Source organism: Gorilla gorilla, chromosome 15 (assembly GCF_029281585.2).
Source record: "Gorilla gorilla gorilla isolate KB3781 chromosome 15, NHGRI_mGorGor1-v2.1_pri, whole genome shotgun sequence".
Classification (NCBI taxonomy): domain Eukaryota; kingdom Metazoa; phylum Chordata; class Mammalia; order Primates; family Hominidae; genus Gorilla; species Gorilla gorilla.
Window position 1 is genome coordinate 91,464,847 of NC_073239.2, and position 18,398 is coordinate 91,483,244.

The window sequence follows — 18,398 nt, forward strand, 5'->3', positions numbered from 1 at the left end:
CTAGACTTTACTCTTGGCAGTGGGGGATGTCGGCCCCCATCTCTCACTGGCCCAGGAAGGCATCCCTTCATGTGTGAAACTGCTAGGACAGAATCATGAACATTCCCCAACATTGGCAGTCTCTGCCCCAGCCAGGAGGGCAGCTGTTGGGAGGGGAGAGGGAGGTGCGGAGCCACAGGGGTGAGGGAGAGCCAGCTGACGGGGTGTGGAGCCAAGAGCCCCACCTTCCGCGGAGCTCTGGATGAAGCCATCCAGTGCCAACACCCCACCGCCCGCCTGCGTGGGTTCTCATTAGGCTTATTAGCAGCCAAATAGCAACAAGCAAACAGCACAGGGACCAGTTAATGAGCACACAGCCCTGCCACGGGCGAGCCAACTTCAAGTGGGAGAGGCTGTTGCCCACTGGCAACCCCCTTCAGGAGAGCAGCTGGCCTGTATGCCTGGGTCAGGATGGATGACCGGGGGCAGCAGGGTGAGACGGCCAGGGAGAGAAATACCAGGGGAGAAGGTACTGGCAGCATCCTACCTCAGCATCCTGGCGCAGCACCCACTGGGGCACAAGGATGCCCCCACACACATGCACTGGTACTGTAACAGTATGCAAACTCACTCAACCTTGAGTTTCTAGGGTTGAAACTCCAGTTTGGCAGAGAATAACACTGGAACATCACTAGCAAGTTAGGAAACTGAGAACCTCCAGGGCTGGAGGGCCCAAGTGAGACCTATGCCCAGACCCCTCAGGCAGCTGGGGAAAAGCCCACCCCCTATGAAGCCACCCGCTGCAGCTTCAGCTCAAACCTCAGCAACATTCTCCATCAGCCAATGCTGCCTCCCAGCAAAGGCTAAGCTCTCTCAAACATACCAACCCTCTTCCCCACCTCCAAGTCCCAATCCCTCCTGCCCAGGCCTCCTGAGTCCTGGAAGGCCCTGCTACTCAAAGTGTGGTCCCTGGGCCAGCAGCATCAGCGTTCCTGGGAGCTGGTTAGAACATAGAATATCCGCCCCACCCCAGATTTGCTGAATCAGAATCTTCTCTTTGATGTGATTCCTAGAGGGTTGGGGGAACATTCAAGTTTGAGGAGGGCCCCCAAGGCAGATCTTCCTATGACTGACCCCCAACTCTGCTCAGTGATTTTTGACCACACCTAGAATCACCTGGGATGTTGTTAAAAAAATAACAGTGCCAGGCCCCAGCCCCAGAGCTTCTGCTTAGCATAAAGCCACCTGGCCGCCCACATCCCTGGCTTCTCTACCCAGAGGAGTTGCTCAGAGCTGATTTTGAGTCTCAGGTTCTTTTCCAATAAGGTGTGTGGCCTTGAGCAAGTCACCACCTCTCTGAGGCTCACTTTCTTCTTTAAAATTATGAGGGGCTGGGCGTGGTGGCTCACACCTGTAAGCCCAGCACTTTGGCAGGGTGAGGTGGGAGGATCACTTGAGGCCAGGAGTTCGAGACCAGCCTAGCCAACATGATAAAACCTTGTCTCTACAAAAAATTAATTAATTAATTAAATAAATAAAATAATGAGGGACAAGCGTTTCTCCCCACCGGTGCCCGTGACCACTGAGGGCCTGACCTCTGAGTGCCCCCAGGCATCCACGTTCCCTGAAAAGGAAAGGGTGTTTAAGCAGATCTGCTTCGTTGTTTGTTTTTGAGTTTTTGGCTCTGGTTCTGTTATTTGGAGGTCCTAGGAGGGACCCAAGATTCTGCCTGAACTGCATCTTCAAACAGGCAGAGGGTCAGGGCCACGAGGCCTGAGGCAGAAGCCAAGAGCTTGGTGAACCCATATCTCCAGCCTCGCGGGAATGGGAGCAATCGCATCGCATCCCATCAAGTGGGGTGTTAGGACAACCACGTTATCATACGTTATCATAGAATAACGTATGATGTTCCCAGATGAAGGCATCCATCATGCTGGGAACATCATATGTTTTTTCACACACCCGGACTATTAGCTGTGAAGCCCTCCTACCGAGAAGGGCCTGGGACTGGTCCTTGAAGGAAGGGAGCTGTTGAGACTGAGGCTTTGCAGCCAGGCGTGGGACTGGCAGAGGCAGGGGCAGTCACCTGAAGGATAGTCAGGTGGAGTTCCTCGGGAGCTGATGTGGACCCAAGAGGGGCCTGTGGGAGGAAGGAGAAACATCCAACGGGCTCCCTCAGATTCCCATATCTGCTATGGTCTGTGGGGATTCCACACTCTGGAATGTCCAGGCCTCGCTGGTGTCAGGAGTGAACGAAGCCCAGGAGATCGGAGCCTGGAGTTCTGGAGTCAGTCTGCCTGGGTCCAGCCCGAGCTCAGCACTTGCAGCAGCGGAGCTTGGCCGTGTTTCCCAAGCAACCCGAGCTTCAGCTTCCTTCTCTGTAAGCCATGATGATAAGCACACACCTACTTCATAAGATGATTGACAGGTCGAACTAAGATAATGCATGTGAAGAGCTTAGCGCAGTGTGGGGCACTAGTACATACTCAGTTGTTAGCTAATAGTAGCAGTAGCAGTAGCAGTGACAGCAATAGTACCATCACCTCCAGTTCACAGATGCAGAAAGTGAGGCCCAGAAATGAAGGTAAGATACCTGGCAGCAGGGTACAGGTATTAAGAAGAGGGACCCTGGAGTCAGGTTGTCTGGATTCAAATCCTAGCTCTGCGCTTCCTGACTACATGACCCTGGACAAGTTACCTGATTGTGCTTCATGTTCCTCATCCACCAGCCACAGAGGATGTTTAAAGTGCACCCTGCACAAAGTGAGTGCTATGAAGGTACTGGCTCTTGTTGTTGTTAATGCTCCTGATACCATCAGTGGAAGAGGCTCAGGTGTGAAGGCTCTAGCTCTTCCTAACTCACTCCTTGGTTTCCACAAAATAAGATGGCTTTTCTCTCCTTCGAGCCAGCCTGCCAGGCATCAGAGCAGTCCAAGGGGAGACGGCTCCAGGCATGGGTCACAGTGTTATCTGACCATCCTGGTAGAGTGGCTAACAGAGGCCAGGGCCATTGGGCCAGGGGCCAGGGCAGAGGTGGATTCTCATCACATGCTACATGAATGGTGCCCTTGGAAATGTGGGATGCGGAGGCTCTGGGCCAAGCATGTTCTGCAGAACATAGGTGCATGCAGTCTCCTGAGACCCTGCCGGCAGTGTGAGTGGGGCCAACACAGTAGGACAGCAGGAGGGAGTGCAGGAAACTTTGAAAACACAAGCAGTGATCTGATTTGAGAAGCTGTGTCCAGCTGGAGGCATTTTTTTTTCTTTTTGAGGAGTCTCGCTCTGTCGCCCAGTCTGGAGTGCAGTGGTGTGATCTTGGCTCACTGCAAACTCTGCCTCCCAGGTTCAAGTGATTCTCCTACCTCAGCCTCCCGAGTAGCTGGGATTACAGGCACCCATCACCATGCCTGGCTAATTTTGTATTTTTAGAAGAGACAGGGTTTCGCCATCTTGACCTGGCTGGTCTCCAACTCTCGACCTCAAGTGATCCACCCACCTTGGCCTCCCAAAGTGCTGGGATTACAGGCATGAGCCACCCCTCCCGGCCCCAGCTAGAGGCATTTTTAAACCTCTTCCCTTCCACTGGATGTTGCCTCCACTTTAAATAGGGGCTGCATCTTCAGGACGCAGACTAGGAAAGACGCTTCTGCTCCAGGTTCTGGAGTCCCTAAGCTTGACCTGCCCTGGGAGTAGGGTGGGGAATGGCACTTCACGTTTGATAGAGCAGAGTGTCTGCTACTGGTGGAGGCACTCACGTTTGATACAGTGGTTGGTGCTGTTTGCTGTTGTCCATCCTGGGCAGCACTGTCCCCCGCAGACATTCCTCCTGTGGGGTCACCAAAACAGAGTCAACACAAGGATGCTCAGAGCTGGGGACTATTCACAGCCCCTCCGACAGTCCCACCTTCTACAGGCAGGGCCTGGAGGAACATGGAGAGGCTGGGAAGGCTGTCCCTATTCTACTTGCAAATCTAAGATTGAATCCTGACTCTGCCATTCTCTGCACGTCCCTGGGAAACCTCACTCTCTCCATCTGTACAATGGAGATAACAATAGCTGCTTAATTGGGTTGTTATGATGGTTAAATGAGGTGAGAATGTTTAACATCTGACATAAAGAAGGCAGTCCACTGGGGCAACAATGACAGTGATCCTAAAGCTAATAAGCCACTTCAGAGAGGTTCAGTGACTTGCCAATTCCACACAGCAGGTAAGTGCCAGAGCCTGATTCAAACCTGGGTTGGCCCAACTCTAAGCCATGCTCCAACTCTACATTGCCTCTCACCGAAAAAAAAAAAAAAAAAAAAAACCACACACACAAAAAAACACCATGGTCGTTGCCCTACCAATGCTGACGATCCAAGGGAGGCTGGAAGACACACATAAAACAGTCTCAAGGTCATACGAGGTGTTACCTGCTAACGAATGCACACTGAGGAGTCTCAGCCCCCGGCAGTCTGGTGTGTGGGAAGGCTGAGCCCTGAGTGGGCACTGAAGGAACAGGGCTCTAGAATTCCTGGTTAAGAGGTGCTTACGAGGTGGCAAGCTGGTAGGAGGATGGGGCTGGGGATGTGGGTTAAGCTGCCTCTGCACAATTTTTATGTGGAGGCACAATTTTTATTTGAGAGGCAAACAGGACTTACTCTATAGCGAAATAGCGTTCTTCCATCAACTACTCCTTTTTTTTTTTTTTTTTTTTTTTGAGTCTCACTATATCACCAAGGCTGGAGTTCAATGTCGCAATCTCAGCTCATGGCAACCTCGGTCCTGCCACCATGCCTGGCTAATTTTAAAAATATTCTTAATAGAGATGGGGTTTCACCATGTTGGCCAGGGTGGTCTCAAACTCCTGCGCTTAGGTGATCCACCCATCTCGGCCTCCCAAAGTGCTGGGATTATAGGTGTGAGCCACTGCGCCCAGCCCTTCAGCTACTCCTTGATGTTGGCTCTGAGGGCACCCCCATGAGACGCTGACCTACAGTGCTGGGGCACTCACTCAGCTCCCCAAACTTTGCTTCCAGGTGTCTGGCGCACTCCAGCAGCACCAGCAGTTTCCACCCGGCCCTGACTCTGCAGCTAAAGACCCACATGCCTAGACGAGGGCGTCTCCCTAGAAGGGCTTCTCCTGGAGATCTCTAGGGACTGACTCCTTGGCAGGCTGGGCCGGGCTCTGGCTTCCATCCTTATCATTGGAAATCATCACCGGGCACTGGAACTGGAGGGTAAGAGGGGAGGGAGAAGTGCAGAGGCTGGACAGGCAAAGGACAGAGCAGGGCGGCCGCTCCTGTGATCTCTGCGGCCAGCATGGCGACATCTGGTCCCACTTAGGAGTTTGTTTGACATTTGAGTGGACCCCAAAGCTTATGTGGTTTTTGGAGTCTTACGAAGAATTCAAAATAAATTCCTGCAGCTTGAAAAAGCGGAGGCCCATTCCTGGCCCTTTGGCCCAAAGTTGTGGGCACTGCCTCCCTCCCAGGGAGCTCCCAGAATGTCCCACCAGCCAAGAATTGTGCCACTTGGGCCACCTCAAAGCCTCTCTGGGTGACTACCTTTAGCAGCTTCCTGGCTGCATCACGGCCCATGTCACGGGGGTCGGGGAAAGGGCTGCTTGTCAGACCCAGAGTTTCTGGGGGTGTGCCCCACTGGAAGGGGAAACTATGTACCCACTTGTATGTCACCACCCCTTGTGGTGGTGACAAGACCTCTCGTGGGGCTAGGAGGGCTCTGAGAGGAAACAGATTCTGTGCCCTGGGAATTTTCTAAGAATTAGGGCCTGTGGGAACCCAGACAGCACGGACGCAGGAGCCTGCCTGGCTGGGAGGTCATGGCATGGAGCCCAGCCCAAGGAGGCCCCCTGAGCCAGCCGTCACCCCAGCTGCCCTCAGGATGGCTTTGCAGCTGACTGTGGGAGGGCAGGGGCCAACCTTGCTTTGCCTGCACAGAGTAGGCCCTAAGGGATGTAGGGCCACGTGAGGATTGGCCAGAATCAAAGGCTGCCAGGCAGAGAGGCCAGGCTGGGGCTGGTAGGGCACTCAAGAGAGATTCAGGTCCCCAAGGAGAGTCTCTAAGGATCCCTACAGGCCAATATTAAAGTTTTGGGTGCAGGCCCAGGGAGGTAACCAGCTGGGAATTGTCAGTTCAGTGGGCTCTGGCTAGCAGAGAGAGCAAATGAGCCTGAACAGCTGGGATATATAATTCAATCACTCTGACTCCCTAGAAGGTACCTCTCAGAGATCATCTGAGTCCAGTCTTCCAGTTGACACCACTCAGCACACATTAGCCCAGTATCCAGCATCACTGTAGGGAACACATCTGGCTAGCCGTCTGGGAGAGCTGCTATTCCACCTGGGCCAAATCTGATCACACTAGCCCTTTGTTAAAAACCTCCCACAGCTCTCCACTGGCCTCTACAAGGCCCCCTGGCACCCATGTGCCTACTTGCCTGTGCAGTCTAATTGTCCCCATCACCCCCACCTTGTCTCCACAACCATCCACAGCCAAGGCTTTGCTCCTCCAAGGATACAAGGTTTGTTGCTCCCCAGTTGCCCTATGGATTTCACTTCGATGCCTTTGCCTGGGCTGCTGTCTCTGCCTAGAATGCCTTCCCTCTCTGGTCTACTGATTAAAATCCTTTGCATACTCCAAGACTTCCAGATCAGATATTACCTTCTTTGTATAAAACCTCCCCTGGGCCAGGCAAGGTGGCTCACACCTGTAATCCCAGCACTTTAGGAGTCTGAGGCGGGCAGATCACGAGGTCAGGAAATCGAGACCATCCTGGCCAACACAGTGAAACCCCGTCTCTACTAAAAATTAGCTGGGCATGGTGGTAAGCACCTGTAGTCCCAGCTACTCACTGGGGAGGTTGAGGCAGGAGAATCGCTTGAACCCAGGAGGCGGAGGTTGCAGTGAGCAGAGATTGTGCCACTGCACTACAGTTTGGTGACAGAGCAAGACTCCATCTCAAAAAACAAAACAAAACAAAACAAAACCCACCTCCTCTGACATCTACCCAGCCTTCCCTCATTCTCCATCTGCATCTGCTGTGATCATTTAGTACTGCCTGTCTCAGGTCATTGGTTGTATCTCAGTCTTGGGTATCTTGAGGTTTCTTTCTTATTTCTCCTTGTGCCTCTAGAGTCTAACACAGTGCCCAACACGTGGTATACAATTGATACTTGTTTCATTTAATCTGGAGTTTCACAAAAAGTGGGATGAGCCACACTGAGGGTAGGAAAGGCATTTTAAGTTTACAGATCACAACATTCAACAATCTGAGTTACATGGTGAGAAAGTGATTCTCTTTTTGGTGATCCTTCTAACCTAATTATGTCAGTGAAAAAGGCCACGTCCTCCCCTCAACACACGCTAGTCCCCCTTCCAATAGAGGGAACTTGCCACAGAGTTGAGCTTCCTAAGACAATGAATGAAGTCTGACTAGAACTTAAGAACATTTTGTTTTCATTTCAATTTTCCTACAATTACCTTCTCTTTATAACAAGTGGTACTGCTTTCAACTTATGATAATGATACAAAGTTCCCTTTCAGTTATGAGTTTATTTATGGAGAAAAATGAGTCAAGCACTGTCTGTAATAGCAAAAAAATTCAGTAGAATTTTTAGAAAATTACTTTTAGAAAAAGTAATTCATCTAAATGTCCAAAAACAGGAGGATGGATAAACTGTGGTAATATTCAGACAAAGGAATAATATACAACAGTTAAAATGAATAAACTTGGGCTAATTATATTAACATGGTTAAATCTCAAAAATCTAATGAGGAGGGGAAAAACAAATTGCAGAAGAATAATGAAATATGGTATCACTTATCTAAGTTTAAAATATGCAAAACAACATTGTATATTTTGTGGATACATGTATCTATAGTAATATTGTAAAAACATCTATTGGAATTAATTAAATTCAGGGTAGTGGTTAACTCTGGGGAGGGAAGGAGGCAAATTTATAGAGGAAATTTCAACTAAAAAACTGGAATCAAAATATGCCAAAATATTAAGGTTTGATAAAACTAGACTATGTTATATTATTTTCAATACCTTTTAGTGCATTTATAAAACTTCATAATATACTTTAAAACAGATAAAACACAAAATCCTGTTATTTTAATAGAATATAAAGTTAAAGAAAAATAATAACAGAACAAGAGGGAAAGAGAGAAAAATATTATACAGGTGGTATGCTGTGAGGCTGGTTCAAAAAACCCTGTAGAGGCCAGGCGTGGTGGCTCACACCTGTAATCCCAGCACTTTGGGAGGCCAAGGTGGGTGTAGTGCTTAAGCTCAGGAGTTTGAGACCAGCCTGGCCAACATGGCGAAACCCCATCTCTACTAAAAATACAAAAAATTAGCCAGGTGTGGTGACGCGCGCCCATAATCCCAGTTACTAGGGAGGCTGAGGCACGAGAATTGCTTCAGCCTCTGGGGTGGAGGTTGTAGTGAACCGAAATCATGTCACTCCAGCCTGAGTGACAGGGCAAGAGACTCTATCTCAAAAAAAAAAAAAGAAAAAAAAAGAAAGAATAAAGAAAAGAAATGAAATGGAAAAGAAACCCTGTAGACTGTAAATTTCATTAGTGTAGGGACGGTGTCCACTCTGGTCACTGCTGTATCCCCAGATACCTAGCATCAAGCCTGGCACAAACTTAATAAGTCTTTATTATGTGCAATAAATCTTTTCTACATTGAAAGTTCCATGAGGACAGAGTCTGCCTGTCTTGGTCACTGCTATATCCTCAAGATCCAGTATAGGGCCTGGGTATAGAAGTCCTTCCAAAATGTTTGTCGAATGAATGAAGAAGCTCCAGTAGCAGTGGTGCAGTTCCAAGATTCACCAGGAGGTGGCACTTGGTCCCTGGCTGTCTGCAGCTCGCAAGGCAATGAATGGCCAACCTGATCAGCCTGACTAGAAGCCATTAGCCAGAATGGACCACGGTGGAGGAAGAGAATAAACAAGATGACCCCTCAGGTCCTCCCCAGCTGACATGGAGTGGCTGACTGGAGTGTCAGGGAACCCACTCTTTATCAAAGCCGCAGAAGACAATGTGGGGGAGGAGCCTGACCAGTGTGTCATGTGATGTGTGCACCTGTGTACAGCAGGTGGCACCCAGCCCACGTCTTCACATGCCTGTTCACATCCACCAGCTTTGTTGTAGTGACAATTCGCTTTATTTCATGACTTCTAATAGTGCACCCTCCAGCCCCCACGCTCCACTTCCCCACCTTCCCCCGCACCTCACCTGCACCTAAATGCCTGCAGTACAAGCTCCTCCCTGCTCCAGCCCAAGCTATGTCTCTGGGTTCCCCTACACCAAAGCTGCAGTGCTACCCCTGGGCCAGTGCCAACAGTAAAAAGCCCTTGTCCTTGGGCAGTGCAACATCTGCACACCACCCTCATCTCCAGGCCCCCCTCCTGCCACCTCCCCTCTGCTTCCCCACATGCTGCCCACAGAGCCCCATGGGCCCCAGGTCACAGGTCCCCTCTACTCAATTCTTCAGCTACAGTTGCCCCACTCCTTTGCACTTAACAGGAACCTTCCAGTACTAGAAAGCATCTGTTCACTTCTTCAACGTGATATTAAGTAATTGGGTTGCTCTCCCAGCAGGAACAATGCCTTGGACTCTGGGCCTCCATCCCCTTTCCCATGCTCTGCACGCAGGATCCTTGGAAGCATGCATTCACTTGCACAGATCAGGAAAGGAAAACGCTGAAACACAGCAGGTGCTTTCCACTAATACTTGTTGAATGATCCTATGTGTAAGCGACTTGGCAGTGCATGGGTCTACTCTCTGCCTGCTTGAAGCTGGGCCTTCCATGGGCAGCAGGGAGTTCATCCACTCATTCAACAGATACCCAGAGAATACCAACCAGTGCAGGCACTATTCTAGGCACAAGAGACACAGAAATGGACACAACGAAGTCCCTGTTTGCATAGAGCTTGCATTAGTGTGGGCTGGGAGGCCAGGCCATAAACACATAAATAGGAATAGAACATATCAGATAGAATAAGTACTATGAAGAAACATAAAGCAGGGTGAAAGGAGAAAGAGGATGGGGCACGGGTGGCCAAAGGCCACTCTGAGCAGAAATCTGAAAGAGACAGAGCTGAATCCTGCTGAAATATGAGAAGAGCGCTCCAGCCAAGGAAAACAGAGCGCCAAGGCTGCGAAGCGCAAGGTCCTTGGAGTAGGACTCGGGGTACAAGTGTCTTTCATGCTGTTCCCCAGGACTAAACCCAACTGGCAAATCGGGTCCAGGCAAAGAGAGGCTGCCAAAGCCCTTCCCAGACTTCCCGATGGTGCCCCCACCCAGCCCCTCACTGCCCAGGGCTCAGTGCCCTCCATTCCAGAGGCACCTGTCATACCCAGGCAAGGCGGAGCGTGCCCGCAGCCATGATGATCCGATTGGGGATGGGGATTACTGGGGCATCTTCTCACTCTGCGACAGCGCCCGCGGCGGGCAGGGGGTGGTGCCCAGGGGGAGCAAAAAAGTAAATTGCAGGGTTGTGGGGTGGCTTAGCCCTGCAACGCGCCCAAGTCGCGCTCACACCTAGATGCACAAGAGCACACTGATCCAATTCTCCACGCGCCCACTGTGTCGCAGCCTCATCGGGACACGCTTCCCGCCCAAAGTGCCCAGAGCTCACGCCCACGCCCGCATCCAGCCCTCACCGTGCGCAGGCCGACCCACGCCCCACGACACTTGTCCCGACGCACCAGCTTCGCTGCCAGCTCCCCTCCTGGAGACGCATCTACCTTCTCTCCATGGGGCCCCCGACACCTCCGCCAACCCGCGCCCTGAGCCGGCTCAACCTCCCCTGGGCGTCAAGAGCCTGGAGCGCCCACCCTACTGCCCTCTCCCCGCTGCCTCTCAGATCCCGGCAGCGCTGCAAGCGTCTACAAGAGCTCGTTAGTTGCAGGCAGGAGGAACGCGGGCGAGTGGAGAGGCGCCTTGCGAAAGGATTTAACGTCGGGGCTCCGGGCGAGTTGGTAAGAAAGGATGAGGATGATGATCTATCTTTGCCTTCAACTCTTCGAAAGCGGATCAAATCTTCCAGTCTCGATTTTGGAACCTCGGGGCTGTTTCCCGAAATACTAAAGACAGAGGGACGAGGGTATGAGGGCGGCGCCCTCTCCTCTCGCCTGCACGCCGCTCCACAAATGAGCCCTGGCTCCCCTCTGTACCCTCCAAACTTCCCTCTCCCATGCTCACCCCGTGAGCCGCCCTCGCGGCGGGGTTGGGGGCGCAGCCCCAGACCGCTGTGGGGTCCCCAGGCGTGGGAGAGCCGGCGCGGCCCGGGCCCGGGGTGCTGGTTGCTGCTGGCCCAGGGGAGTGCTTCTCCGGGTCTGCGCAGGTGGCTGGACACGCCGCGACTGCTGCGCGCGGGACGGCCTCCTGGCCTCCGCCTCGGTGGGCCTCCTGGGGCTCCCCCAGCCCGGCTGGGCCCGCTCCACGGGCTGCAAGCCCGCGACAGGCGCCTCCTGCTCCCGGAACAGACTGTACACCTTGGCTGCAGCCGCTGCCGGGTAGCTGCCCCCAGGGCGCCGCAGTCGATTCGCGTCTCCGCCAGCCGGCTCGTATCTCCCTACGGGGTCCCTTTGGGCATGACCCGAGCCCACGAAGAGAGCCAGGGTGAGCGGCAGGAAGCCTCTCCAGGGGTTCCGCAGGGCGCGCCCCGGGCTGCGGGCTTTGGTCCGCGGCCTCATGGCGCGGGGCGGCTGGAGAGTGGTGCGCGCGGGCACCGCCAAGAGCTTTGTGGTCGGCACGCTGGACGCCCGCGGGCTGTTCTCCCGGCCCCGCCCGGCGGCCAGCTTCTCTGAATCTAGGGGGCCCTGAAGCGGCCGACTGGGGGCCCGGTTCTCGGCGGAACGAGGGCTGCGCGCCCCGAGCCTCGAGTCCGCGCTCCTACTCCAGCTGGGCTCGCACGGCTGCTGCACCTTCGCGCCTCCTCCCCGTGCCTGCAGCCGTCTGAAGGGGACCCGGACGGTTTTATTTTTGGAAACCTCCCCCGGCTTTTTCGTCTCTTTTATCCACACCAGGCCCCCTCCTCGGAGGGACAGCTCAGCCCCCTCATTACGGGAGAGGGAGCGAGGAATTCCAGCAACACCCACTTTGGCACCGGGAAGCGAGCGGGCGGCGAGCGGGCGGCGAGGGGGATTAACCCGTGCGAAGCAGGGGGCGGCGCGGGGCTGACCCGGGCGCTGGTCGGGCAGATGGCGCCTGCCACGACCGGGACACCGGGCCGCCTTTCTCCTGCCCTGGGCAAGTTCGAACTGCAGACCTGCCCCGAATCGTTCTCCCGCCCCTCGCCTCAGGGACCGTCTTTGGATCGGGTGACCCAGGCTGCAGCCTCGCAGGTCTGAAGGAAGCCGGGAGGGGCGCCGAGGCCCGAGTAGGGGAACAGGGCCGCTGCCCCCTCCGCTTGCGCCCTGGCCGCTGGGGGCGCCCTCCACAGGGCCGGCCGGAGCGGGGGTGGCGCGGGGCGGGGCGCGGCGCGCGGAGCGCAGGGAGGTCCCGGGCGCGCCCCCTGGCGGAGCTGGCGGCCCTGGCGCTCCGTGGCTGCACAGCCCTGGCGCCGCCGCCTTCGCTCTGGATCTCAATCCCCTTCCACTGGCGTGAGGGTCACGCCTAAGCCTGGCGCGGTGATGGCTGCCGCTAGAAGAGGGGTCCTCTTTTTCTTTTTCTTTTCTTTTCTTTCTTTCTTTTCTTTTTTTTTTTTGAGACGGAGTTTCGCTCTTGTTGCCCAGGCGGGAGTGCAATGGCGCGATCTCAGCTTCCCGCAACCTCCGCCTCCCGGGTTCAAGCGATTCCTGTGCCTCAGCCTCCCTAGTAGCTGGGATTACAGGCATGCGCCACCAAGTCCGACTAATTTTGTATTTTATTTTATTTTTTAGTACAGACGGGGTTTCTCCATGTTGGTCAGGCTGGTCTCGAACTCCCAACCTCAGGTGATCCGCCCGCCTCGGCCTCCCAAAGTGCTGGGATTAAAGGCGTTAGCCACCACGCCCGGCCAAGGGGTCCTCTTTTTCACAGAGGCAAAGACACAGAGCCTCTTGAGTAAGTCACTCAAGGAGATAGCGCATGTGAAAGAGGGGAGTGGAATCTAGGCCTCCCACCTCTGGCTGAATCCATTCCCGGGATCCCAACCCAGCCCTTCACTCTCTCGGGAATTTCCCAGAGGGGGATTCGGTGACCCCTGATTGACCCAGTGTGTGCATTGACATCTTGTGTTAGCAGAGAGGCGGGCAGGGGTGTGGGAATGCTGACTGCCGCTGTCTGCGTGTCCCCAGTAATCAGCACACCATTCTCACCCATGCCCCCTCCCTACAGCATAAAGGCTTGGATCAACAGGGCTGCCCCTGGCACATTTGTACAGCCTATTTCCCAGAGAGGCAGAGTGAAGGAGCTGGCATGTGGGCACCAGTTCACAACCTCCCACACCACACAAAAGACAGGCCCAGGTAATACCTACTGTTGAAATAAAGCCTCAACCCCTGGCCTTGGCCTACAAACCCTAGCTGGCTGCCCCCGCTCTGATTTTATCTGGCCTCTTGCTCTCCCTTACCCACCACACTGTGCTGCCTTGGCCCTCTCTCTGCTCCTTGAACAAGCCAAGTGAATGCCCCCTTCCCTCTACTGGAAGGTTCCTCTCCAGGATGTTAGAGGGTAGTTCCTCATCACTGCTCCTCTCAGATTAAATATCAGCTCCTGGAGTAGCCATCCCTGACCTCCAATCTAGAGCAGCCCTCCCTCACCCCAGTCATGACTCTAACACACCACCCTGTTTCATCTTCATAAAACAGTTGACATCATCTTGTTATTGATTTGTTTGCTCATGTAACTGAATTTTTTAATGGGCTGAACCTAAAGAGGGACTATCCAGAAACTACTCCACTACTACCTTCAACCATATTATGGTAAATTTCCCTTTCCCACCCTTAATGACATCTCAGGCAGAGTCCTTGGCTTGAGAGGTCATCCCTACCAGACACGAGAACTGTTCTATTAATATAATTAAGACCCATTTTCAGACACAAAAAGTCTGCTCCTGTCCAGATCAAAATCTCATCCAAGTTAATCAATATCACATCCCATTTAATAGTCCTCCTCTCCCCAGTCCCTTTGCTAGAGATCCTGCAGTGGCGAGAGTGGGGTGTGGTCTGTTTTCCTGACCTCCATTTTCTGCTGTAGCTCCTCTTTGTCAAGGCTGGGAGAGAGGTGTTAGAGGAAAAGTAGCAAAGTCTTATGTGACAGGTACCCTTGGTTGGCAGGTGCCAAGCGCTGGCTTTTTCATGGGCACATATGTGGGTTTTTGGGAGGTTCTCTACAGGACCTCCACCCTGAGTTGCCATAGCAAATTACTCTCTGGCCAACCTCTCGCAGACCCCTGCATCCTCTGTCTCTCATAGGACTGTCCCACCTATGCCAGGCAAAACAATGGTGGGTTGGCCACTCCTCACCCTGCCCACTTCTCACCTTGCCACACAGGCCACTCCAGCGAGGCTCCACAATCAGAATTCTCCAGACAGGAAGTGCACACAAGTCTCTTCATTTATGTACGTCCTCAATTCCTAAAGACATATGTTGGGTTCTCCCATGAACTGTCTTGCTGTAGTTTAATGCACCGAGGTGCCTGCAACATCCAGCAACATAGTCAGCATCAGTGGGGGGACAGTTATAGGGACAGAGCCTCCTCTTCTTGCAGATGACTGGTTCTCTCTGGGAGCTCCCTTCATTTGGTTTGAGTTGGGGAGTTCCCTCAGGGGAAATCTCAGCCCTGCCCACAAATGCAGCAGTGTTACGCTTCAGTGACTTTCTTCAATCCCTTTCATTTGTAGACTGGAATTGAGGGATGTAGTTTGATTTCTGTTGAACCTGTTCTGCCTTTAGTAAAGGTGTCTAGTACTTCTCTTCAGAATGCAAGAATATTTAGCCCTCATTGTTCTATCTTTGTGGCTTCAGCAGATATTCCAAGAGCAGAGGAAAAGTCCTATTCAACAACCTATAAAATCATTTCTTGTCTGACTTCCCAAACCACAATGATAGCTCTAAAGCAACAGATATCTTGTCTGCGTTGCTCACCACTGTTTCTGCAGAACCTAGAATAGCCAAGAAGTATGTGTGAAATGGATAGCTAACTGAATGAAGGACACAGTAATCCCATCAAATGGGGAGGGCTGGTATCATTAGACCCATTTTAAGAGAGAGGAACTGAGTTCTGGGTGGCAGCTCCTGATCCAGGTTCATGTGCTTGCTGCCTTTGGGGCTGGCTCTAAAGATCTCCTTGAACCCTACCCCTTGCATTTGACCATGAATGCCCCTTAGTTCCCAGAATGCTGCGTTCTGTTCCTGGGATGCTGCTCCTTCACAGCTGTGGAAACCCCAGGTCCACACTTACCTCTCCTTGCCCAGATATCCACCCACCTCTGTAGTTCTGGGCTCCCTTCCTCTCCCCGGAACCTACCCACTTCCTTCAGAAGCTCCCCTCTAGATCCCTCAAGACCCACCTCAGTTCCCCGTGGGCCTCCGAAAGCCAGAAACCTTGGCATCATCTTCGTCCCTGAGCTATTTTTTCCTCCTGTGTGTCCAAGTCATTATTACTGCTCCGTCTCCTCCGTCTGCATTTCTGGAAGTCTGCCGCCCATTCATCCCTCACCCTTCGCCTCCGCCAAAACCCTCACGCAGACCAACTTTCCCTCACCATCAGGCGCCCCTTCCACTCCTCAATGAGTACAAGTGGTCCTTGGACGTTCCCACCCTGTTTGCCTGGGGACCATAACCCAGTTCATCTACTCCAAAGACTGGCATCTTCTACCCCATCCCAGCACCACACTCTGTCCTGCCACCTACTTACTGCCCATATCTCCCTTACCCTCTAACTGCTGGGACTGATTGCAGCTCTTCAGAATCTCCAGTCCCACAAACACTTGAGTTTTGCTTTTTTTTTTAACCTGCCAAAATCGATAGAGCCTACTTTAGTCCAAACGCCATACTAAGCATGTTACATCGATTGGCTGATTTAACCAACCAAAGGAGGCATTATGATTTCCACGCATACAAAGGAGGAAACTGAGGTTGGCAATGGCTACTGGCTTGCCCAAGATGGCACAGCTGATAAATAGCAGAGGCAGGATTCAAACCTGGATCATTTTCCACCTGAGCCCAAGCTTTTAAGGTTACACCGCCTTGCCTCCACCCCGGGCTTGTAAGCCTGGAGCCCTCTTCACAATTGAATCATGACCTTTCCAACCACCCCACCACTATCACCACCAAAGGAGCTCTAGGGCATATCCCCAAATGCCCTCTTCCCTGCCTGCCAGCCCACTGTTCATGTACCTGGAGCTCATGTACCTGGAGATGTGGAGTTATCAGAACTTTCTGCCACCCTTAATCCTCTTGGCCCAGTGAAAGAAGGGAAGCTGTTTTCAGCATGGCTGCTGACTCACCGTGTGTCACTTCCCCACCCCCTGATTAAAGCCTTCTCCCTCATTAGATCGCTGCTAAGCCTACTCACCCATCTCTTGGGTCTGGAGAGGAAAATCATCTCTGGAAAACCCTGCAGAGAGAGTCTAAAGGGTTGATAAAGAGATTCCAGCAGGGAAAGGTTTGCCCAGACACATGCCCCATGCAAGGGACAGCAGTCTCCTGGACTCCCAGGGCAAACTCACTGTTTTTCCATGTCTCGCTGGAATAATGTTGGCAGCCAGAGGTCTACCAGAACCTGAGCTAATTTGGTAAATAAGGACCAAAAACAAGGGCCACATTTCGGCCCCCTTTGCTGAGACCCAGACTCCTGAAAGAATTCCAGGGATTTTTCTTGCTTGGAAGTAACTGGACCTCCAGCCCTGAATTCCTCTCCCCAGGAGAGCTTGTTCCCCTGCTCAGAACAAATAACACATTTCCTGGTTAATCAGAGGGCAGAATTGCTGAAGGAAAGTTTGATTGGGCCCCCAGCCTTCCAGACGGGAGCCACTCATGGGCTTGGATGTTCTGCTCCAGACACTGGGCAGCTGGGACCCCAGCACTGCGCAGCCTCAGCCTCCAGTTTGGAAGGTGCAGGCCGTACAGAGAGGTGCCGACTCCCTCCTGTGTGAGGTTGTTAAGGCCCGCAAAGGCTGCCAGAACCATTCCACCTTAGGTGCCATGACCTGGCGTCCCCTCAAGAATTCACAACCACCCTGCCCTGGTCTGCCGGTGCATGTCTCCTCCAAGTGGGTATGACATGCTGGCTGGTGGTGATAGCCATGGTATGGATGTTCCTGCAAAGGTAAGGTGAGCTGGCCTGTATTTCAGAGTGTGCTGGAAAGGGCCCCCCCACAAACATGTGGTGAACATTTCCGTCTTCTGTGAAGGGAGCGCAGTTCTGAGCTCATTTCCGTCTTCTGTGAATGCAGCACAGTTCTGAGCTTCATTTGGCTTCTACTTTCTTATCTGAAAGTTGAGATAATGATGCTGTTCTTGCCATTTTTCTCTTCAGGACAAACTAGCTAGCCAGCCCTGTTTACCCTGTCATGGGGCTAGGGGCAGGTGTCAATTACTACTCCTCCATTTACCAACTGATATTTCATTTATTGTTTGTTTGTTTGTTTGAGACAGGGTCTCACTCTGTCACCCAGGCTGGAGTGCAGTGGCACGATCTCGGCTCACCACAGCATCCACCTCCTGGGTTCAAGCAATCCTCCAGCTTCAGCCCCCCAAGTAGCTGGGACTGTAGGTGCACGCCACCAAGCCTGGCTAATTTGTATTTTTTGTAGAGACGGGGTTTTGCCATTTTGCCCAGGCTGGTCTTGAACTCCTGGACTCAAGTGATCCTCCCGTCTCAGCCTCCTAAAGTGTTGGGATTATAGGTGTGAGCCACCACATCCAGCCTTGGTATTTCCTGAGCACTCAAAAGGTACCAGGCACTGTGCCAAGTCATCTTATAGTCACTTTCTCATTTAATGAGAAGCGCTATTGATGAAGGAAGTGCTATTATTTCCCCACATAGCAGATGAGGAAATGAAGGCTCGGGGAAGTAAATGACTCATCCACAGTCACAAGCCAGTAGGTGGCTGCGCTGGGATTCACTCCTGGTTTGTCTGGTCCCAGATGCTAAACCAATGCCAGCTTCCAGGGGAAGGGAGACCACCGACAGCTGCGTTTTTCTCAGAGCTGGAAGCATGCACAGCTGTTTGTGGTGTGGCGGGGGTGCTAATAGCTGCATGGGACTGTGGTCACAGGTCAGCCCCCACCAAGCATCCCCCATGCTCCTCAGGCCTGTTTACCAGCTAGGGGTCCGCTCTGAGTCAGGGCGGTGAATCTGATTCGCACCCACAGAGAAGAAGGAAGGAAGTCACAGCCACACTCACCCGACCTCCATCAAGTAGTCTGCAGTTGCTGAATAGAGCTCATCTCAACTCGTAGC

General features: G+C 52.8%; 1 protein-coding gene across 1 annotated transcript in view; it reads right to left on the reverse strand.

The window, feature by feature from the left end:
- LTBP2 (latent transforming growth factor beta binding protein 2) overlaps positions 1-12,268 on the reverse strand; it is a 113,759-nt gene extending 101,491 nt beyond the window's left edge. Inside the window, exons 1-2 of the mRNA XM_004055436.5 lie at positions 11,207-12,268; positions 3,735-3,805 (exon numbers count right to left, since the gene is read on the reverse strand). Of these exons, the coding sequence (XP_004055484.5) occupies positions 3,735-3,805; positions 11,207-11,700 (565 nt within the window). The 5' untranslated portion in view covers positions 11,701-12,268. The remainder of the gene's footprint in view (positions 1-3,734; positions 3,806-11,206) is intronic.
- Between the last annotated feature and the right edge of the window lie 6,130 nt (positions 12,269-18,398).